This window comes from Solanum dulcamara, chromosome 8 (genome assembly GCF_947179165.1).
Source record: "Solanum dulcamara chromosome 8, daSolDulc1.2, whole genome shotgun sequence".
In the NCBI taxonomy this organism is placed as follows: Eukaryota; Viridiplantae; Streptophyta; class Magnoliopsida; order Solanales; family Solanaceae; genus Solanum; species Solanum dulcamara.
This window is the reverse complement of record NC_077244.1, coordinates 1,829,072-1,849,869: the sequence shown is the minus strand read 5'-3', so window position 1 is coordinate 1,849,869 and position 20,798 is coordinate 1,829,072. Positions and strand designations below refer to the sequence as shown.

The 20,798-nt window shown below is 34.2% G+C and overlaps 3 protein-coding genes and 1 long non-coding RNA gene across 5 annotated transcripts; 3 read left to right on the top strand and 1 right to left on the bottom strand.

Annotated features, from left to right (window-relative positions):
* The first annotated feature begins 1,448 nt into the window (after nt 1-1,448).
* LOC129900665 (60S ribosomal protein L23) lies at nt 1,449-4,761 on the top strand. Its single transcript, XM_055975680.1, has 4 exons — nt 1,449-1,558; nt 2,811-3,095; nt 3,878-3,919; nt 4,511-4,761. The coding sequence occupies exons 1-4, from the start codon at nt 1,546-1,548 to the stop codon at nt 4,591-4,593; spliced, it is 423 nt and encodes a 140-aa protein (XP_055831655.1). The 5' UTR covers nt 1,449-1,545; the 3' UTR covers nt 4,594-4,761.
* Nucleotides 4,762-6,958: 2,197 nt separating this feature from the next.
* Nucleotides 6,959-9,307, bottom strand: LOC129900759 (pentatricopeptide repeat-containing protein At1g09900). Its single transcript, XM_055975786.1, has one exon. It carries the CDS (start codon nt 9,015-9,017, stop codon nt 7,146-7,148), a length of 1,872 nt encoding a protein of 623 aa, XP_055831761.1. The 5' UTR covers nt 9,018-9,307; the 3' UTR covers nt 6,959-7,145.
* A 1,114-nt stretch (nt 9,308-10,421) lies between these two features.
* LOC129900287 (pentatricopeptide repeat-containing protein At1g13040, mitochondrial) lies at nt 10,422-18,077 on the top strand. 2 transcript variants are annotated; one of them, XM_055975226.1, is made up of 6 exons: nt 10,422-12,277; nt 14,303-14,476; nt 14,806-14,824; nt 15,043-15,170; nt 16,438-16,549; nt 18,005-18,077. In XM_055975226.1, the coding sequence occupies exon 1, from the start codon at nt 10,722-10,724 to the stop codon at nt 12,255-12,257; it is 1,536 nt and encodes a 511-aa protein (XP_055831201.1). In that variant the 5' UTR covers nt 10,422-10,721; the 3' UTR covers nt 12,258-12,277; nt 14,303-14,476; nt 14,806-14,824; nt 15,043-15,170; nt 16,438-16,549; nt 18,005-18,077. The 2 variants fall into 2 exon arrangements, with proteins under 2 accessions (XP_055831201.1, XP_055831200.1); XM_055975225.1 differs by having other exon boundaries at nt 17,960-18,071.
* Nucleotides 18,078-18,152: 75 nt separating this feature from the next.
* On the top strand, nt 18,153-19,066 carry LOC129900288 (uncharacterized). Its single transcript, XR_008769593.1, has 2 exons — nt 18,153-18,273; nt 18,441-19,066. It is a non-coding gene; the product is annotated as an uncharacterized LOC129900288 (long non-coding RNA).
* The last annotated feature ends 1,732 nt before the right edge of the window (nt 19,067-20,798 follow it).

Genomic DNA, 20,798 nt, shown 5'->3' with positions numbered 1-20,798 from the left:
TTGTATTTTTTAAAAATCTTATTATATTGTATAAAATATCATGTATTAAAAATATGAAAAATAAATGCACAATTTATAAGAAAATTAGGATAAAAATAAATTATTAAAAGTTGAGGTATTCAATTGAAACATGATTTAGTTTGAGTGTTTAAGCTTGTATTTGAGCGTTCGATATGAAGTTATTATTTTATATCGGTATTTGGACATGCGATTTGTGATTATAATTTGAAATATTAAATTCCAAGTACTCCCAAAGAAATATGATATTGAGATTTCAAATTGTAATTTAATTTTTTTAAAAAAATATAAAATTTAATTCATAAATTTACATTTGTAAAGAAAAAAATTTTGCAAAAAAATAAAGTCATGTTTGGCGTGAAGAGAATGTTTATACCATATGAAAGAATTTTATTAGAGAATAATTAGTTATTACTATTATTAACTAGTGAGTCTTTATAAAATTATGTATATTTAAAAATTTATAATCACAAATATTTTTTTATAAAAGAAAATAGAGATATATGATTTATCAATACGACGCTTTAGGATATTTTGATATCTTATTTATAAATTATAATTTACTCATTTAATAAGACTGTATACGAATTTAGGAAAATTTTGATAGTTTTTATTTTAAAAAATAATTCTTCCATATTTATTAAAAAAAAAAATTAAGAAATTCAAATTGCATATTGAATAAAATTTTAATTTCATATCAATATGAAGTCATATTGCATATTGAGATAAATAATCGTCTCTATAATCCCAAGTTAACTTAATGTTGAACCAAACAACCCCTTAAAAGATTGTTCTATTCATGGAATAAGTAATAATAATATAATCATTGTATAATAAGTGTGTATATTATACAATGCATATTATTCTCTTCATCCCAATTATGCACTCTAGTTTGATTAGATACGAAGTTTACAATATATGAAAAGATTTTACAATATTTTAAAGTTATTTTCAAAATAAATAAATTTTTAAATAAAATAGTACACCTTTGTAGTCTTTTTTTGCTCAATAGAGAGATCCGACATGAGTAAACATCGATAGTGTCATTAAATATTTACCCAAATAAAAAAATGAGTCATTTTGTTTGAATTTGACTAAAAAAATATGTCATATATATTGAGACAAACTTACGCTTTTAGGAAAGAACACCAATTTGTCAAAAAAATTTACAACTAATGACTTTCGAAAGTGATGATCTTGAATTTTTGACCTTCACTTAATCATACACTTAAACTTTTAACGTCAAAAATCAAAACTTATTAAACTTGACGTTACGACTTACAACACAAACAGGATAAAAAGTTCAAATGGGCCAGTCAACAACTGGCCTCCAATTTAAATCTTGTCAATGGGCCAGTCAACAACTGGCCTCCAATTTAAATCTTGTCAATGGGCCAATCAAGCCCAATACTATAACTGGACCAGCAGCCCAAGCAAAACCCTAAGCTCCATATAATAAAACCCTAACGCCTCCTCTCCTTTCATTAATCTCGCCAGTAGAGAGAAGAGGAGCAACACCGTTCAACAATGTCGAAGCGAGGTACAATTCAATCTCTATCTGTATTTTCACTGTTTGATCTGATCTCATGTATTTTGTTTTCAAAAAATTGAGATTTTAGAGAATTTTTAAGTCATATAACCTTAAAATCGAAATTAATTATCGTTATCAGAATGAAATGAGAAGCCGAATATAGTTAGAGCATGTTCAAAGTGTTTCATGTAGCTTGATTGATTAGTTAATTGTAGTATCAGCGTCAGAGAGGATTTTTACTAACGGAATAAGAAGTAAACGTACGAAAAAGCGACAGGGTTCAACATCAACTACGTATACATCTGAAGTAATTTTAACTGTGTAATTTTCCGTCGAATTTTGATCTCATGTATTTTTCACTCTAACTCAAGAGTTATAACTCCTAATATACGTTAGAGAACTAATTAGTTATTGTTATTACAATGAAATGATAAGCTTGATACAGTAGAACATGTTCAAATGTTTCATGTAGAGGGGTTGTAGCTAAGTTGATTGATTTATTGATTAATTAATCGTCGTATACTGAAACGAGCTGAGTAGTTTGATCTCTTGTATTTTTCAATTAAATGTAATTAAGTGTGAGATTTAGTGAATTTTGTTAAGTCATATAACTCTTAGTATAACTTATAAGACAAATTATTTATAGCTAATAGAATGAAACGAGAAGCCTAATTTAGTGGGTAGTCAATCATGAGTCCCAGGTAGTTTAGGATTGTGACTTAGGTGAATGTATTATGCTGAAATGAGCTTAATAGAGTGGAAGATTTTGAAAATGTTACATTTAGTTGACCTTGATTAATTTGAGACTGAAACTTTATTGATTGATTGATTTGTTATTTCATAATGTAATTTGAGGACATGGAGGAATTATTCAATTGCTACTTATTCTATAGAAATTCCATCTGTATTCTTATTGTTTGGTCTTATGTCTATCTTGAAAATGTAACATTTGATGAAGCATAAGTGTGAGACTTAAGCAACTTTTAATTAATATTACCTTAGAAAACAAATTCATGTTTATTGGTAATTAGAATGAAATGAGCCTAATAGAAGTGTCACATATACATATCTTTCATATAGTTGACCCTTACTAGTTTGGAATTGAAACTTAGTTGAATTGTGTTATACTGAATTTAACCTAATAGGAGTATAACAGTAGAACATGTATAGATATTTCATATTGTTGAACCCCACTATTTTGAGTTTAAAGTTTAGCTGATTGATTGATTCATTCATTCATTATTTCATAATGTAATTGAAGGACGCGGAGGTTCCGCTGGGAACAAGTTCAGGATGTCGTTGGGTTTGCCGGTGGCGGCAACTGTTAACTGTGCCGATAACACTGGTGCAAAGAACCTTTACATTATTTCAGTGAAGGGTATCAAGGGAAGGCTTAACAGGTTGCCTTCAGCTTGTGTGGGTGACATGGTCATGGCCACTGTCAAGAAGGGAAAGCCTGATCTCAGGAAGAAGGTTATGCCTGCTGTCATTGTTCGTCAGCGCAAGCCATGGCGCCGAAAGGATGGTGTTTTCATGTACTTCGAAGGTATATCTAGATACCCTTAGTTGTTTATGTTGTGAAATTGCTTTGGTTTTCGCACTACGAATTTGGTAGTTGCTTTCTCTCTTCTTTCTTTTTTGTTGAGAAAATCACTTCATTAGGTCTAGTACTTCTTCGAAGTCTTACTATTTTGTGACCTGTTTGTCTGTGTAGTGATAACTGTAGTTTTAAGTACACATTTGCCTTGAAGCAAAAAATATATAACAACATACCCAGTTAATAGATTTCATATATAACGTTGGATTAAAATGAACATGTATAGACCGATAGAGTGGAATGGATATAAAAAAATTATGAAGTCAGACCATTACTAGTTTGATGTTGAAGCTTAGCTGATTAATTGTAATATGAAATCTATCAAAAAGTTTTTCGTTCTTGTGCTTTAGTTATTCTCTTGAATGACTTGCGAAACATTTATTGGGAGTGGTTCTTTGTGGCAAAAGAAAAAAATGGTAATCTTCTTTCCTTAAGTTCTGAAATCTAAAAATAAAGGCATGAATGATCTGGATAATAACTTATTGTCTGTTCATCAAGCGGATACTATTATGCGAAACTAACTTACAGAGCATTGAGCCCATCTATCATTTCATAACAATAAATTACTGAATTCAGATTTGTCTTCCTTGCTGCCATTGTCTTGCCTGCATACTGGTTCCGTCCATAATTATTTGTATCCGGTCACTGAATTAGTCTCTGTGTTGGAGCAGCTGTAAGTGAAATCTGCACAATATGAATCTGTCTTCTGATGCTTCTCTTTGTTTCTACAGATAATGCTGGTGTAATCGTGAATCCCAAGGGTGAAATGAAGGGTATGTTATTTTACATTTCATTGCTATTTCGGTTACTATTTATTGTCTCTTGTACTTCGATTATACTACTTTTTTGTAGTTACTGTTCCTTATTTTTTTTCCCTAGAATGCTTTGTCTTGCTTTCTATAGTATTTTTGCCATGATTTCTTCCCTTCCATTATTTCTTTTTCAATCTGCTTCAATATGCTTTTCCTTGTGCTGAGGGGGCTATCGGAAACAACGTATCTACCTCCCAAGGTAGGGTAAGGTCTGCAGTACACTCTACGCTCTCCAGACTCTACTTGTGGGATTGCACTGGCTATGTTGTTGTTGTATCTTTTGTTTTGAAGTCTATTACTTGACAATCAATGTAATTGTGTTTAGCAAGTCTGCATAAGTAATCATGCATACTACTAACAAAGATTAAGAAATTGATTCATCATTTGTGACATCTATCAATCCCATCATTCCTATCATTAACTCACTCTTGGGTAAACTTATGGCTAATAAGCTCTGTATCGTCTTTTGAGTCATTAATGCCTATCAGTATCTGCACTTTCATGCTGATCAATGTTATTCTTACCATGTACATTTTTTTCTCTGTTATGTAGGTTCTGCCATTACTGGTCCCATTGGAAAAGAGTGTGCTGATCTATGGCCTAGGATTGCAAGTGCTGCCAACGCTATCGTGTAGTTTTAGATTTGTGTTTTCTGATAGTTTACATTTGACTTGTTGGATATCAGAGGGATTTTGTCTTGGTTAAGAACTATTACTGCAACTGGCTATGAGAACTTTGCTGTACTCCAAAGTTTTTCGTTTATGTAGGACATCACTTTTTCATATTCGTGATGTTTGGCTCAACTTGCGTGCATCTGAATTATTTTGATTATTTTACTATGATGGTCTCAACAACCCCCTAAAAGTTTAAGGTTGGGGAGAAACCTTCAAAATCCAACAACCCCCATTTTCACATATGCAGTGAAGTGGTCACTCTCACTGTGTATATGAGTTCTTCAAAATTTCTCTGTATCGTTTTTTCGTGGATGACAAATTACGGTTCAACTTCAGTAATTTTAACACGGCTTTTAATAAATATACCTTTCGAACCGATAAATTTGAATTTGTTCAGCCATTTGGAGATTGAAAAAATATGAAGATTGAACTCATGAAATTAAAGTAATCCTGAATCCTAACAATACCCACTTACCTATAGAGAGACTGATTCTGAAAGACATTCAGCTCAAAGCTCAAGTGAATACTGAGAGGTAAGAGCAAAGGATATATAATTCTTCCCATGCTTAGTTCAAGAGCCAACTAAAATCATAAACAGTGTACATGGATTGCATACGTATTTGATATATCCCATCTACAAAGGAAAAAAGGGGCATAATTCACCTTGTGATATAAAGATTCAGCTTGTAATTTATTTCCACATTCCAAAACAGGTCTATCTGGACAATTCCCAATTCGAAAGCAGATTGAAATGAAAATTATATATATAAAGAAGAAAGATAGACTAACTAATACCTGGAGATGACTCCGCCACATTCCTTGTTAGTACTTCAAGATTCATCAGGAGCTCGGTTGAACTCTAAAGCTGTTAAGAATCATAATGATCGATCACTTCAACTCAGAATAGAAACCATCAGTAGTAATCATGTGTTAGCAACTACTAATGGAACCCCTTTCCCTCTCAGACGAGCTGAGGATTCTGAAAATGGATGTCTAGACATATTACAAGTACCTTTAAGTAGTGATTATGTCCTCTCTATTGATCAAGTTTTGGTTATGTACAATGTATCTATTCAAGAATCATCTTGTTTTCATCATTGATGCAGTTCCATGAAACAGCCAAGGCGACATTTTTCTCCTCTAGAGAAACCAAAGCAGATGGGGTTGAATCAGTAGCAGAGGGATTACATCTTCTTGAAGGACAGATAAGTACAAACTCTAACACCGATGGATCCACAAAAGGTAACTCTGTAATAGGAGGGGTTGGAGGGGTCATTAGGAACCATAGAGGCGACTGGGTATTAGGCTACATGAAGGGCATTCCTCACACCACAACCATCTTAGCTGAGGTCCATGCATTTCTGCAGGGCCTCTAACTAGATTGACTCAACTGAAGCTATCCACATGCTTACACATGGATACTTGTGATAAAAAAACATCACCTTTGAGTGCAGGTCACTAATGCAGAAGATGGGAGCTCCAGTGCCTGCCAACACATGTATTCAGGGAGCAGAATAGGGTGGCAGACATGCTGGCAAAGGAGGGAACGAAGTGCACAGTTTTTGATGTACTAAGTGTTTTGGTAGTTCCTCCAATGTTTGCAACAAAGCGGTTTGGGCAGACATCAGAGATTTCAGGAACATCTTTTTCCTAGGATAATTTCTGTAATAGTAATATGCACGGCCAGGCAATGGTCCAAACAATTGACATGGCTACCTCTGAACATTGTATGATGCCAGCTATTAACTAATTAGATGTAACTAGTCCAAAATCGCACCCCTTCGCCTAGGGTATACAATTAACCAAAAAAAAAAATAAAGACAGATATTGTATGAACCCTCCCAATATCACATCAGCTTTCCACTACACAGCACACTCAGTTTAACAAAAGTTCCCTTACTTCCAAAATGCCATAAATTTCTGGACTTGAAACTACGCTATTCCTAGAGAGAAATGGAAACCATATAAAAATCAAATATCCCTAAAATGCAAATGACTCAGAAATGTACATGGAAATTCAATTGTAGTTCTTTTAAACCATCAGCATATACACTTTATACCTTTATGGTCAATAAGCTAAACTACTACAACAACAACATACCCAGTGACATCCCATAGAATGGGGTATGGGGAGGATAGAGTGAACACAAAACTTACCCCTACCCCGTGGAGGTAGAGAGGTCATTTGCAAAAGACCCTTGGCCAATAAGTTAAACTACATTCACTAAAATGTCTCCAGTTCTACATGACTTTCATTATTCACTAATCTTCACCTAAAGAATGAATAAAAGATATATGCATCAACAGTCATGGGCTAGAAGTACAATAGCTGAAAAACAAAGGATTATGATCATTATCAAACATTAACTTTCACTTCATATTTCTAGCCAACAGAGGAAATTGTTACATATTGATGCAAACACAAATGCTTTTGCGAGCAATAAACAGTAGACATCCAAAAAAACTGAGACTTAAAGAGGTTGATGTTGGCAGTTTGAAAGTATGCTTAGAAACTACATCTTAACCACCACCTGTTCAGCAGAACTCTTCTTCACAACTCCTCTAGAGCACAACTCATTCAATAACTCCAAAGCCTCCTCTGCTAAGCCTTCATAAGCAATACCTTCAATTAGAATAGTGTATGTAGATTCAGTAGGTTTACATCCCTTTGAAATCATATAAGCCAAGAAGTCAATTGCACGATCTGTTTGGCGAGCTTTACACAGCCCCAACATAATGGCATTGTAGGTTATAGCATTGGGCCTGACATCCAATCCTTCTATGTCATGAAAGAACTTTATGGCTTCATCAACTTTTCCTTCCCGACTAAGACCTGCCACAAACGAGGAATAGGTAATTATATCAGGTTGGAGACCTTTCTCTCGCATTTCATTCAGTAGTTCAATGGCAAGTTCAGTTTTCCCAACTTTGGATAGACCATCAATCACTGTATTGTATGTGATTAGAACCGGAGAACAACCTTTGTCGCTAAGTTGATTGAGGATTTCAACTGCAATATCAACCTTACCGTCTTTGCACAAAGCTGTGAGCAATGTATTATAAGTCACAATATCAGGGTAACAACCCCTGCTCACCATAACTTCCAAATACTCAATCGCTCTATCCATTTTTTTCTCTTTGCAGAATGCATGAAGCAATGGATTATAACTCAAGGAGTTTGGAGTACATCCATACTTTGGCATCTTTTCCAATAAATCAATAGCCCGTCCTAACAGTCCCTTCCGACATAAAAAATTGATCAAGATGTTGAATGTTACAACACTAGGAGAACAGCCTTTTCTAACCATATCAGCCAACAGTTTCTCGGCATCCATCCATCTACCTGTACTACACATACTACGCAAAATTATATTGTGGGTAATCACATTAGGTTGGCAACCATAAGATGGCATATTATTCAGAAACTTGATTGCTTCATTCAGTCTCCCTTCTTTACAAATCCCATTTATAAGAACATTATAAGTTACCACATCAGGTACACATCCTTTACTCCTCATTTCATCCAAAAGCTTCATTGCCTGCCCCACGCCACTTTCCTTACACGTTGCTTCGATCAAAATTGTATAGGTAATCACATCAGGGTAACACTCTCTCTGCAACATACGGTCAAGAACATGCATCGCTTGTTTAAGTTTCCCACTATCACATAAGCTACGCAAAATGGTATTGTACGTGACAACATCAGGTGCAACACTCATTCGATCCAATACCTTCAACGCATTATCAATTTCACCCGACTTACAATAACCACTAATCAACACATTGTAAGTAATAACATCAGGAACAGCCCCAGAATCCTCAAGAATCTCCAAAACTCTCGTAGCCTTCTTCGTTTGCCCAATTCTACAAAACCCACGAATCAAACTCGTACATGGTATGATATCAGGTATATCCCCACGATACACCATACTCTCAAGATGCTTAAAACTTTCTTCTAATTCCCCATTTCTAACCAACCTACGAAGATAATTATTACTCTCAAATTCTTCAAAATTTTCATTTATGCTCCCATTTGTCCTTTTCTCAACACTCGATAACCTATCATTTGTCGTCCCTCCTAAAGTTTCGATTCTTGAAACAGCAAAAACCTTTTTTTGTCTGTGTTTTCTCAACTGACCCACAAACAAATTGTTCTTGTACCTCCTATTACTACTCTCAAATCCCCTTTTCTCAACACTCGATAAAGTTTCAATTCTTGAAATAGCAAAAACTTTACTTTGTCTGTGTTTTCTCAACTGACCCACAAGTAAAGAACGGTTCTTGAACCTCCTATTATTACAACAATTAACACTGATTTCCTTACGAGTAGAATGAAATGAGCAAAACCCTTCATGGGTTTGCTTAGTTGGTACTATTAACTCCATAAGAACAAGTTTACAACAACAACAAAAAATTAGTAGCAGTATTCACTAAATACCAGTCATTCTACTCTACATGGGCAATTTTTTTTCTTTTTTCTACTGCAAAAGAGTAAAATAGTTGTTGTGTTTTTCTACTATATGAAGATTATTAGTAAGCAAAAAGATGAAAAAGGAAGCTTACTCTGAGAATTTTTCTCTGTGGCTAAGAAGAATAAGAAAAGAAGAAGCTGCGTTTTTATTTTATTTTTCTTTGTTTCTTATCCTCTCTGGTTTTTGTCTGTTGGGGCTTCGAACTAATAGTATCTATGGGCCTTAGGTTGCAATACATAGCCCACACGGAGAATGTGTTTTGTACGAAGGAAAATGTTCTCCACTGAAAATGATTTTCTCGAAAAATAAGTGATTCTCATATTTATTTTTTAATATTTGGTAAGTAAGTAAAAAAAATTAATTCAAAAATATTTATATGTTATATAGCAAAATAAGGCCGATAGAGACGAAGAATGGGGTTTGAGGGTGAGGGGGTGGGATGATCAAGGGGTGAGAGTAGAGGGGTTGGGTGGGTGGGGAGGAAATGATAAATTTTGAATGTGATATTAGTTATGTGTTTGTAATATATTATCTTAGATATTATTCTAAAAGCTTTATTTATAAGTATGAAGATTTGACCGGTTTAATCCAAAGTTTTGAATATATATGTTATACAATTGGTAGGTTTTCTTTCTTTATATAAATTTTATACTTTTTTTCCTTACATTTTCAATACCGTCCAAGAGAAAATAAGATCACAAAATCCATTATAAATAATGTCTAAAACAAAGGTTTTACTACTCTCACCTCTTGAGCTGTCATTGACCATTTTCAAGTTTTTTTGATAATTTTTTTTTTTACAATTTTCTTATATTGTGACATAGGAATACATTAAATTCCTGATAGGTAGCGATTTCCTCAAATCAGATGGTCTATTTATCAATAAATTGGTTGAGAATCTTAAGATTTCATGTTTAAAATTTAAAGACAAAAAAATACTAGGCGTTGCTTCCCATATGCTTTAGTTTTGGTGAACAGAGTTATCTGTTGCTGGTGGGAGGTGGTAGATATTCTTCAAAATTAATCGAGATGCGCAAAAACTAATCCGGACACCACTATCATAAAAAAACATTTTATTTTTATTTACTCCATCCATCATTTGTCTTTTTGGGATGAATTTTTTTCAATATATATAAAATAATACCTAAAACATTGTACTACCGACAACAACAACATATCGAGTAAAATCCCCAATTAGGATATGGAGAGGGGTAGAATATACGTAAAACTTGCCACAAACTCATCGTACTATCAAATGCGTGTATTTTAATTTATAATTTTTAAAAAAAAACATATTATTTTGATGAATTAATTTTAATAATAACACTCTCTTCTCTATTAAAATTTTAATAATTCAGCTCTTTAACATTGAAACAACTATCAAGAATTGGATTTCTCTATTGATTTCGGTCCAAATCTCTCTTTCTCTCTGCCATTTTTTCTCCATTGCCAAAATCAGTTTCTCCTCCTTTTCTACCTCACTCTACCCCCACCCCCACAACAACAAACCCCACAAGGCCACAACTTCTACTGCTATACTGTTGTTGTTGAAAAAGAAAAATCAATTTCAAGAACCGAGACTATGATTTTGGTTCTGAGGAGCATACATTGATTGATATGTATAAAAATCTTGGTAATCATAGACTCATATATCGAACTCGCATATCAAATTATGTGAAAACAGGTTTAGTAAACGAAGCAGTCCAAGTGTTCGACAAAATGACTCAGTCAGATTGTAGAGTTTTCAGTATTGATTACAATAGAATTATTGGTGTTTTGATTCGCACTTCGCATTTTGATTTAGCGGAAGGATACTATAATGAGATGAACCCAGTTGGGTTTTCTTTGAATTCATTGACATATTCAAAATTCATTTGTGGGTTGTGTAAAGTTAAGAATTTTGATCTTATTAATAGGCTACTAAATGATATGGATAGGGTTGGGATTGTACCCAACTTTTGGGCTTATAATAAGTACTTAAATCTTTTGTGTAGTGAAAATTTGGTGGATATTGCTTTGGAGTTGATTAGAGTAATGGGAGAGAAAGGGAGAGAGCCTGATGTAGTGAGTTATACTATTGTTATTAGTGGGTTGTGTAGGATTGGACGGTTCGATAATGCTGTTGAAATGTGGCATACGATGATTAGGACAGGTTTAAGACCAGACACTAAGGCTTGTAAAGCTCTTGTTTTTGGGCTGTGTGGGAGTGGTAAGGTTGATTTGGCTTATGAGTTGACATTGGGTATTCTAAGGGGTCAAGTCAAATTCAACACAGAAATATACAATACACTGATAAATGGGTTTTGTCGAGCTGGTAGGATTGACAAAGCACAAGCAATTAAGACATTCATGAGGAGAAATGGGTGTGAACCAGATTTGGTTACTTATAATGTGTTCTTGAATTATTGTTGTAACGAGCTTATGTTGGAAGAGGCGGAGAAGTTGATACAGAAGATGGAAAGAAATGGGTTGGAACCTGATGGTTACAGCTATAACCAGCTTCTCAGAGGTTTCTGCAAAGCGAATAGATTAGACAAGGCTTATAAGCTAATGATCGACAAGATGGGGAGCAAAGGCTTGGTAGATGTTGTATCTTACAATACTATTATTAGAGCACTCTGCAAGAAAGACCACAGTAAGAAGGCATACAATCTCTTTGAGGAGATGCAGCAAAAAGGAATTGTCCCTGACGTTGTAACTTTTACAATTCTTATTGAAGCTTCTCTAAAAGAAGGCAAATCTAGTGTAGCCAAGACACTTTTTGATCAGATGTTCGGCGTGGGCCTTTTTCCTGATCGCGTACTGTACACTTCTATTATAGATAACCTGTGCAAGACAGGGGAAATAGGGATGGCTCAGAGCGTTTTCCATGAAATGGTGGAACAGGGTGTTGCTCCTGATGTCATCTCATATAATGCACTAATCAGCGGATTTTGCAAGGTTTCTAGAGTAACTGAGGCATTGAGTCTTTATGAAGATATGCAGGCTAGAGGTTTGAATCCTGATGAAATCACCTTCAAATTGATTATTGGAGGTCTTATACAGGAGAAGAACCTCTCAGTGGCTTGTGCAATTTGGGATCACATGATGGAGAAGGGTTTTACTCTTGACAGAGATTTATCTCAGACTCTTATTAATGCAATCAACTCATAGGTTGCACATTATCCGGAATGGTTTGTATCTCTTAACACCCATCTAGTTATATCTTTTTGCGTGTTTCTGATGGAACACCTATATAGTAACATCTTTTGTATGTTTCTGAGATTTATTTGCATATTGGCAGTTGCTGATTTGTCAAATATGACCCGTACCTGTTTCTCCTTTAATATCAACAGTTTTTGCGAAGTTTCCTGTCTTGCGATTTATGTTGCTACCGTTTGTGTCTTGTGTTTTGGTTATCACATGATTTTGTTGATGTTACTGTATGCTGCTATATTATGTTGCTATATTAGGGCGATAAAGGACGTGTATGCTGGAGCCAAGACTCGGGTTAGGACGGTGGGAGGTCACTCAGAGTATTTTCCTGTTGAGATGAGACTACATCAGGGATCTGTGCTAAGTCCTTTCCATTTTGCCTTGGTGATGGATGAGCTGACAAGGTCTATCCAGGAGGAGGTCCCATGGTGTATGCTATTTGTGGACGACATAGTTTTGATTGATGAGATTCGAGATAGAGTTAACGATAGGCTGGAGGTTTGGAGACAAACACAAGGGTTCAGATTGAGCAGGACCAAAACAGAATACTTGGAATGCAAATTAGTATTGCGATGGAGGAAGAGGGCATGGAAGTGAGGCTTGCCACTCAACCTATCCCCAAGACAGAAAGCTTTAAATATTTTGGATCCATCATCTAGAGTAGTGGGGACATCGATGATGATGTCACACACCGCATTGGGGCAGCGTGGATGCAATGGAGGCTTGCCTCTGGAGTCCTGTGTGATAAGAAAGTACCACCTAAACTTAAAGGTAAGTTCTACAAGACGGTGGTTAGACCAACGTTGTTATATGAAGTAGAGTGTTGGCCAATAAAGAACTTTTATGTTCAGAAGATGCATGTGGCAGAGATGAGGATGCTGAGATGGATGTGTGGACACACTAGGAGTGATAAGATCAAGAATGAGGTTATTCGGGGGAAGGTGGGAGTGGTATCTGTGGCAGACAAGATGAGAGAAGCGAGATTGAGATGGTTTGGGTATATGCAGAGGAGGGGTGTCGACGCCCCAGTTAGAATGTGTGAGCGGTTGGATTTGGGGGTCATGTGGAGGGGTACCGAAAAAGTATTGGAAAGATGCGATTAGACAAGATATGACGCTACTTCATATCACCGAGGACATGACCTTAGATAGAAAGAAGTGGAGGTCGCGGATTAGGGTAGAAGGCTAGTAGGAGTAGAATGGTGTCTGGCCGTGTGCCAGTTTAGGGTGGTTGTAGCCTGTAGGTCTAGGTGTGCCTTTATAGTTGTGTTGTTACTGCCTTTGATTATCACTTTATCACATTACTTTGCTATTGTTATTGTTCTTGTTCTGTAAAATTTGCATCGCTATCGTTATTGTTCTTGTTATTGCCTTTGATTATCACATTACTTTGCTAGCGTTATTATTTTTTTTTGTGCCTTTATGCTATATATATTGTTTTTTTTCCTGTTACTTGGGACTGTGACTTTTGAGCCAAGGGTCTTTCGAAAACAACCTCTCTATCTCCATTAAGTAGTGGTAAGGTCTGTGTACATCCTACCCTCCCCAGACCCTACTTGTGGGATTTCACTGGGTATGTTGTTGTTGTTGTTGTTACTGTTTTCCTTCCCTATATGCTATGTGATACTTCCTTAGTACATTTTTTATTTCTTTCCTTCATTATGTTCTTTGATTTGTGTTACCTGAGCTGGGGTTTTTCAGAAACAACCTCTCTACCTCCAAAAGTAGGGGTAAGGTCTGCGTACACCCTACCCTCCCCAGAACCCGCCTTGTGGGACTACACTTGGTATGTTGTTGTTGTTGTTGTTGCTTATGTGTCCAATAAGTACTATTCCATATATTTCTTTATCATCTAAAACTTTAAATTGACTAGTTGAGATTGAAAGATTTGTCCTGGAAAATATGAATACTTCTGCTTCAAACAAACAGATATCATGGAACTTATGATTTCCTTTTAAAATATTTTTTATTTTAAGATGGTTTAATTGGAAGTTGGAATTTCAGGCTGACTTGCTTTGAATCCTTCTCATGGGCAAATTCTTCTATGGGATTTGCAGCTTTCGGAACTCATTATTTTAGACCTGTTATGTTCAAGGAAATGCCAAAGTCACCAAGATTTCAAGTTGCTTAACCCGAGATGAACTTTCATCTGGCTGCTCTGGACTGAAAGTACCAGAGGTATAATCTTTAGAAATTCAAACTGATTTTTTGAAGGCGATGCTTTTATACTCTCTCAGAATCGATTCTGTACTATGATTGTTTTGACGATTTAACATCGGCTGCCTTTATGGTTAAACTTCTTGGAACTTGTGAGAAGTTGAAGTGAAGTGCAAAATTGAGTTGATTTACAAGTGAAGTTTAAAATTGAGTTGATTTACTTGTAGGGGCACCAAAATTAAAAAATAACACTGCTGATGTGCAATATAGAATATACAGCTTTTGACATTTTACCTACAAGAATAAAGAGAATTTTTGGTTACTGATATATGTTTCTTTGTATGATGCAGTGAATGAAAACAAGAAGAGGTATAGTTCATTTAGAAGTGCTTGCAGTTGTACCATTTCAGTGATCCTGGAATCTATGATAGTGAAGGAACGTGCACATTTATATCTTTCCTCTTCCTTCCCAGATTTCTGTATCTATCAGCCAATATAATAATTATATTAGTTAATGATTTTGTTGAACTTTGATTATCAGTTTGGCTAAACTTAGAAACTTACAAAACTATCTCTGCTTTGTGAAGGTCTTTTCATGAAATGTTTGAGTTGATATTTAGAAAACAAGCACTATCAAGCGGAAGTGCCTTAACAACCTAAGAATTGGATAAACATTACCCAAGGCAAAGAAGGAACCTATAAACTCTATGATATGGTAATATTCCGTGCTCCATCTCAAAATGGAAGTTTTTATTACTTACTCTCAGAATGCAATATTAGTTGATCTTCTAAGACAATTCTTCGGACATAAAACGCCTAGTGTCATTAGCCAATCCACAAACTCAAGGAGTTAATAGTTTACGTGAGTTATGTTTGATCTTGTGAAGGAAGTTTATCATTTATTCACTTTTTATAAATTGTAACAGGCAAGTTTGTATTGGATTAACCTTTGGATGAGTGCTAAGATTTTTTGGTTTCTTTTGTTGTAAAAACAAGCTTTAGAGTGTTTGTTCTACTAAATTGAACCTTTGAGATTTTCTCTTCACATGCATATTTGAAAATAGATACTTCAATGCGTGATTTTGGATAACTGTTGTTTGATTCTCTTTTTGATTAATCTCTAATGGCGTTTGCTTGAGAAAATTAGTGGCCAAAATCCTCTAATGGCTTTTGTCAGTATTCTCTTTTGATACAAACTAATTACAACAAATTAACCAGTCTTAGTGAAAATCAGAAGTATCAAAATTCTCTTGCTAACTATTGGTATTGTCAAATTCTGATATTTAGGTGACTCCTCAAGCCTAAGTTTTTCCTTACAAGGATGAAAAATTATTTTGTTTGAGGCAATCCTTGTTCTTCGCTAGGAGTTTCTCTTGATTGGCTCTGCTATAACTTAAATTAAGAAAACTATTGTGCCAACTATGTTTTGATAATATACCTGAATCAGCTGAATTTTTGTACTTTTGACGCGGCAAACCTTATTTGAATTTCATATTCCTCTTTTTGTTGTTCATGTTAATTAATTGTGTATAATTATCGTGTTAGTGGGTGTTTTGATTTGTGGTTTTGCAACAGCTATGCATATTTGGATTTTCAGGTTTTTAAGATCTATTACGACAGATTTAGTTTCTCTTTTTTTCAACCGTAGTTCTGCTTTGAGTACAATAAGTCTAGGTGTACTACTTTTTTTCGTTTCAAGTACTATCGTCTTGACTCTTGCATGTGGATAAGTTTCATGAAAAGAGCTAGCCAGGAAAGGTAAGTTTGGTTACACAGTAAATAACAACAAGTCCATTAAAAATAGAGGAAAATCTGACAGTGTTGTTTATCTATATCATATTCTGATCTCTTTAGATTATTTTTTTCTCTTCTTTGTCTAAATACAAAACAATCTTTAAAATGAAAGGAAAAGACAAGAACAGAAACATTCAAATTAAATGTTACTTCCCACTTTTGTTACCTGTGTATTTTTTCTGTTGCAGACTTGCAGCTTTTTCTGAATTTGCTTATGCGTGAGACGATTTGAGCAATTTCGACATAAGTTGATGAAACTATTTTTAGGAGGAAGAAGGGAAATAATATAGTTGCCAAAAGGTAGCGTTTTTCAAACTCTCAATTTTGTCAATGGTTGATACCTTGCACAATGAAGGAATTATTGAGCTCTGATTTTTTAAAATGTAAACACGCATACATATTGACCAATAGAAATTTCTAATTTCATCCATCTATCGATGCATCTTTTTAAGTTTTGTTGGAATAGTTGTCTTCATTGTCAATGGTTGGATACCTTGCACAATGATGTAATTATTGAGCTCTGATTTTTTAAAATGTAAACGTGCATACATATTGACCAATAGAAATTTCTACTTTCATCAGTCTATCGATGCATCTTTTTAAGTTTTGTTGGAATAGTTGTCTTCATTTCTTTGGATGAACTTACTTTTGTGTAAATATCATGGCTTTGTTATTGAAAGTTATACTCATTTCCTTGCAATTTCCATAAATTGAACTTCAATAATGTCCTGAAATAACGGTCTGAATTCTTGAATGGACTGGCCTTACTTTCTCCCATGAAGGCATAGAATAAATGATATTATTTAAGAGTAACAATCATTGAGGATAGTCATGTATTGTTTGTCAAATTACTGAATACCCCTCTTTCCGGACCAATTTTTTTAATGCTTTTTCTCTTTTTGCCAACTATGTTGCCTCTGTTGGAGTAGCGCTCTTTATAGACGCGCATAAGTAGCTTGAATAGTTTGAGCAGACTTGGTTAGGAGTGTTCTAATACTTGATTAAATTTGAACTAGAAGTACAAACTCTCGAGTTCATGTGCTCTTGGTGCTTAGGTTCGTAGTTTCAATGATTTTCTTGTGGTTACTCAACAAGTAACATATGAGGATAAAGCTTGAATTATCTGAAGCTAGAAGTCAGGTTCCTTTAAATTGTCATAACCATGGATCTCATGTTGTTCTCTCCATTCATTTGGTATCCTATCTACATTTCATAGATTTACTTCATCTCTTTGTATATTACGTTAAGTAATTTGTAAATGCAAAGGCAGTTTTCCTGGTAGGTGAATACTGTTAATAAACTTATTTTTTATGGTGAAAGATGATCAAAGACGGTATTCTCAGCAAATTTTTTCCCATTACATGAATACTATTCTTGCAAGGACATTGCTGTTATATTTTGGAATTTTCCGATCTTTACTTTAAAGTGAATTCTGTCCCTGCAATGCATTCGGTCTGGCCGAAGGTCTATTGATAGCAGCCTCTCTATCTCCCATGATAGGGATAAGTTCTGCGTACACTCTATCCTCCCTAGATCCATTCGTTGTATTACGATTTCGGTCTTATGCAGATTCTTATCCACCCTGGTTACTTGTGTTTGATTTTTTTTTGTTTTAATTTGTTAGTACTTAATCTAATTTTATATTTGAAAGAAGGATACTTCCAACTCTTGGTAATCCATAGGCTGATTGTTTAATGGTCCTCTTTTTAGACAGCTGTGTAATTTGAAGGAATAACTTTTTTGTGGATATGCTAGAGTGCGTGATCTCACTACTCTCAAACTGGATATTTTCAACCACCGAGGGGAGCCCGTGAAAGCATTTTTACAGGCAAGTCCACTTCTATTATCGGTATTGCATCCTGAAAGTTTTTGCACTTTTGCATAACCAATTGAATTTATCAGATATCATTGGCACAAATGGGCAAACCCGTATGTAGACTCACCTTGAGCGTCAAGCTGGATGACAGGTCAAGGGTATGGATGAAAAACAATTTGAAGTAGACGAGATACTTTTATGTACTCAAGTAAGCGATTTTTACTTATCATAAACTTTCTGTCCAGTTCAGATGAAGTAGAGCTAATATTGACCCTCTATATTTATTAATTTTCTGGACAATTGTAGAGGTTGGAATTTTGATGTGAGTAATATTTTGATCATTGGTTCTCAAACTGAACTTTTTGCCTGTAATAGCTTTTTCAATGGCCGGAAATGAAAGTAGCAATGACAAAGCATTCTGAACAGTAACGACAACAAAATATTTCGATGGTCAAAGTACAAAAAGCGACAGATAGTGACAGAAATAGAGTAAAAGTTCACTGATGAATTGCCAATAGAGTAATTGATCTCGAAAGTAGCTGTGTGAAACCTTTTGACCAGTGACCGCGAAGGATGTGGTTGCAGAGGACAAGTCATCGTCTGCAACTAAGTACTGTAGTTTCATCTAAAGAAAGTGCAGCAGAGTAAGAAGCTACGACGACGACAAAGAGGAGAGAATTGGAAGCTAAAAGATCACACGAGAAACTGAGGTAAAAAGGAGGGTATTGGTTCCCTTTTGTTTAATCAGTCTGTCTGAAATTTACTGATTCGACTAATTCAGATACTCATCGAAAGGCCCATTAAGAAGTTTTTCATTTCATGGCTCCAACTCCAAACTTTTAATAAATACAAATGGATCTCAATATGATGCCTCAGGGATTATTTTTTCTTCTTTTCTATATGGACATTTGCTTTAGGAGTGACTTGTCATTGTCCATTTAAATATTCGAATCGAATTATTCCCTGCCAAAATGCATATGGAAATGGTCTTTGTAAAGTGATTATTAGTATTAACAATTATATTTTGATATTTAACTAACAATTTAATAAATATCGCCAATCGATTTGTATATCTAATCCAAGTCATCCTCATCTTCCTCCGGCTTATTATCGAAAGTCTATTTAGGATTTCAAACTCAACAATGACAACTAAATACGAGGGTTGCTCTCGTTGTGAGACTTAACCCAATATCTTATGGACGAGTCGATGACAATCATGCTCCAACGCTTGTGCGGGCTCCTGTCAATTTCTTTGAGTTAGACAAAAGCCGCAAGCAACAAAGAGCCAAATTCTTAGTTTGAAGAAATAATGGCACCATCAGGAACAACTTCAAATTGATGATCAGTTCAAAAGATTTGTTTTACATTTTGAATTTATCTATTTTAAATGAGAATTATTTTTTCAATTAAGTATAACAAGAATCGCCTTTTATACATCTCAACTTTCATCAATAAAATGATCAATAACCACACGTACACCCCATCAAGTTGTTCAATCACTATCAAATTGCATTTTGCCTTTTATAAAGTGGGATCCTTCACAATTCACAGTCATATTCCCACTTTGCTTTTCTCTTACTTTTGTGTCCCCCCATTTAAACATTTTCACTTATGGTGTGTTAGGTAATGAAGACAACATTTTTTTTTTACAAAATATTAGTATTTTTTATTTATTTTTTGATGTTTAGTAAATAGTAAGAAAACATTATTCAAAAATATTTTGTTTTAAACTAGGAAAACACTATAAAATGGAAATCGGGCAGGGAGTGGGAGGGCGAGGTTGGGAATTTGGGGTAATTAAAAAGTCGAAAGGAGATAATAAATTTGAAATACTATTTATGATTTTTTTTCCCATACTTTCACTTGAAAAGTCGTTGAGGATCTATCGAAAATATCCTCTCTACCTATGAGATAGAAATAACGTCTGAGTACACTCTATTTCCCCAAATCCTATTTTATGTGACTACACAGAGTGTGATATTGTTATTGTACTTCCACTAGATAAAAATATTATCTCTATTTTTTTAAAAGCTTATTTTTTCTAAAGAAAAGAATATGTCAATCAAACATAAAAAAATTCAATAATAGTTTTAAGAAAATTGGTTCTCCCCTACCAAACAAACCTTAACTAACATTCTATTAATCGAAGCAATACAAATATGGTTTTAAAAAATAAAGTAAAAATACTTTTTTTCAAGGGTCAAATATTTTAAAACAAATTGAATTGATCAAAATGATTATGAGTTAATATTAAAATCTATGGTTTTAATTGATCCTAATGAACTTTGACACACCAAATCAAACCAAATAAATCAACTTTCTTAATTCTAACTTTTGTCAATTTGTTTATATTTATTTTGGTCACATAAAAAAAAATTAACTTTAATTTATTAGAGCTTAATAAAATTGACTTTTTTTTAAAATATTGAATCAAAACTAAACACAACCTCTATTTTTATTTAAATTTAATTCATACCTTATTAAACTTAAGTCAAACAACTTCCCTCCATTTTTTTTCCTTATTTGATTTTAATTTGAATTAATAAAAAAAAATTATACTTTAACTATTAAATTATCGCAAATTTTACTTTTCAACTATCTATTATTCCTTTTACATATTCAAACTATCATTATACTCAAACGACCAAATTATTCCCACTTGCGTATGTTATAATATCGTAGGTTGATAAAATAATAAATATTTTAGATTTGAAATTCAAGAAAAAAATAATA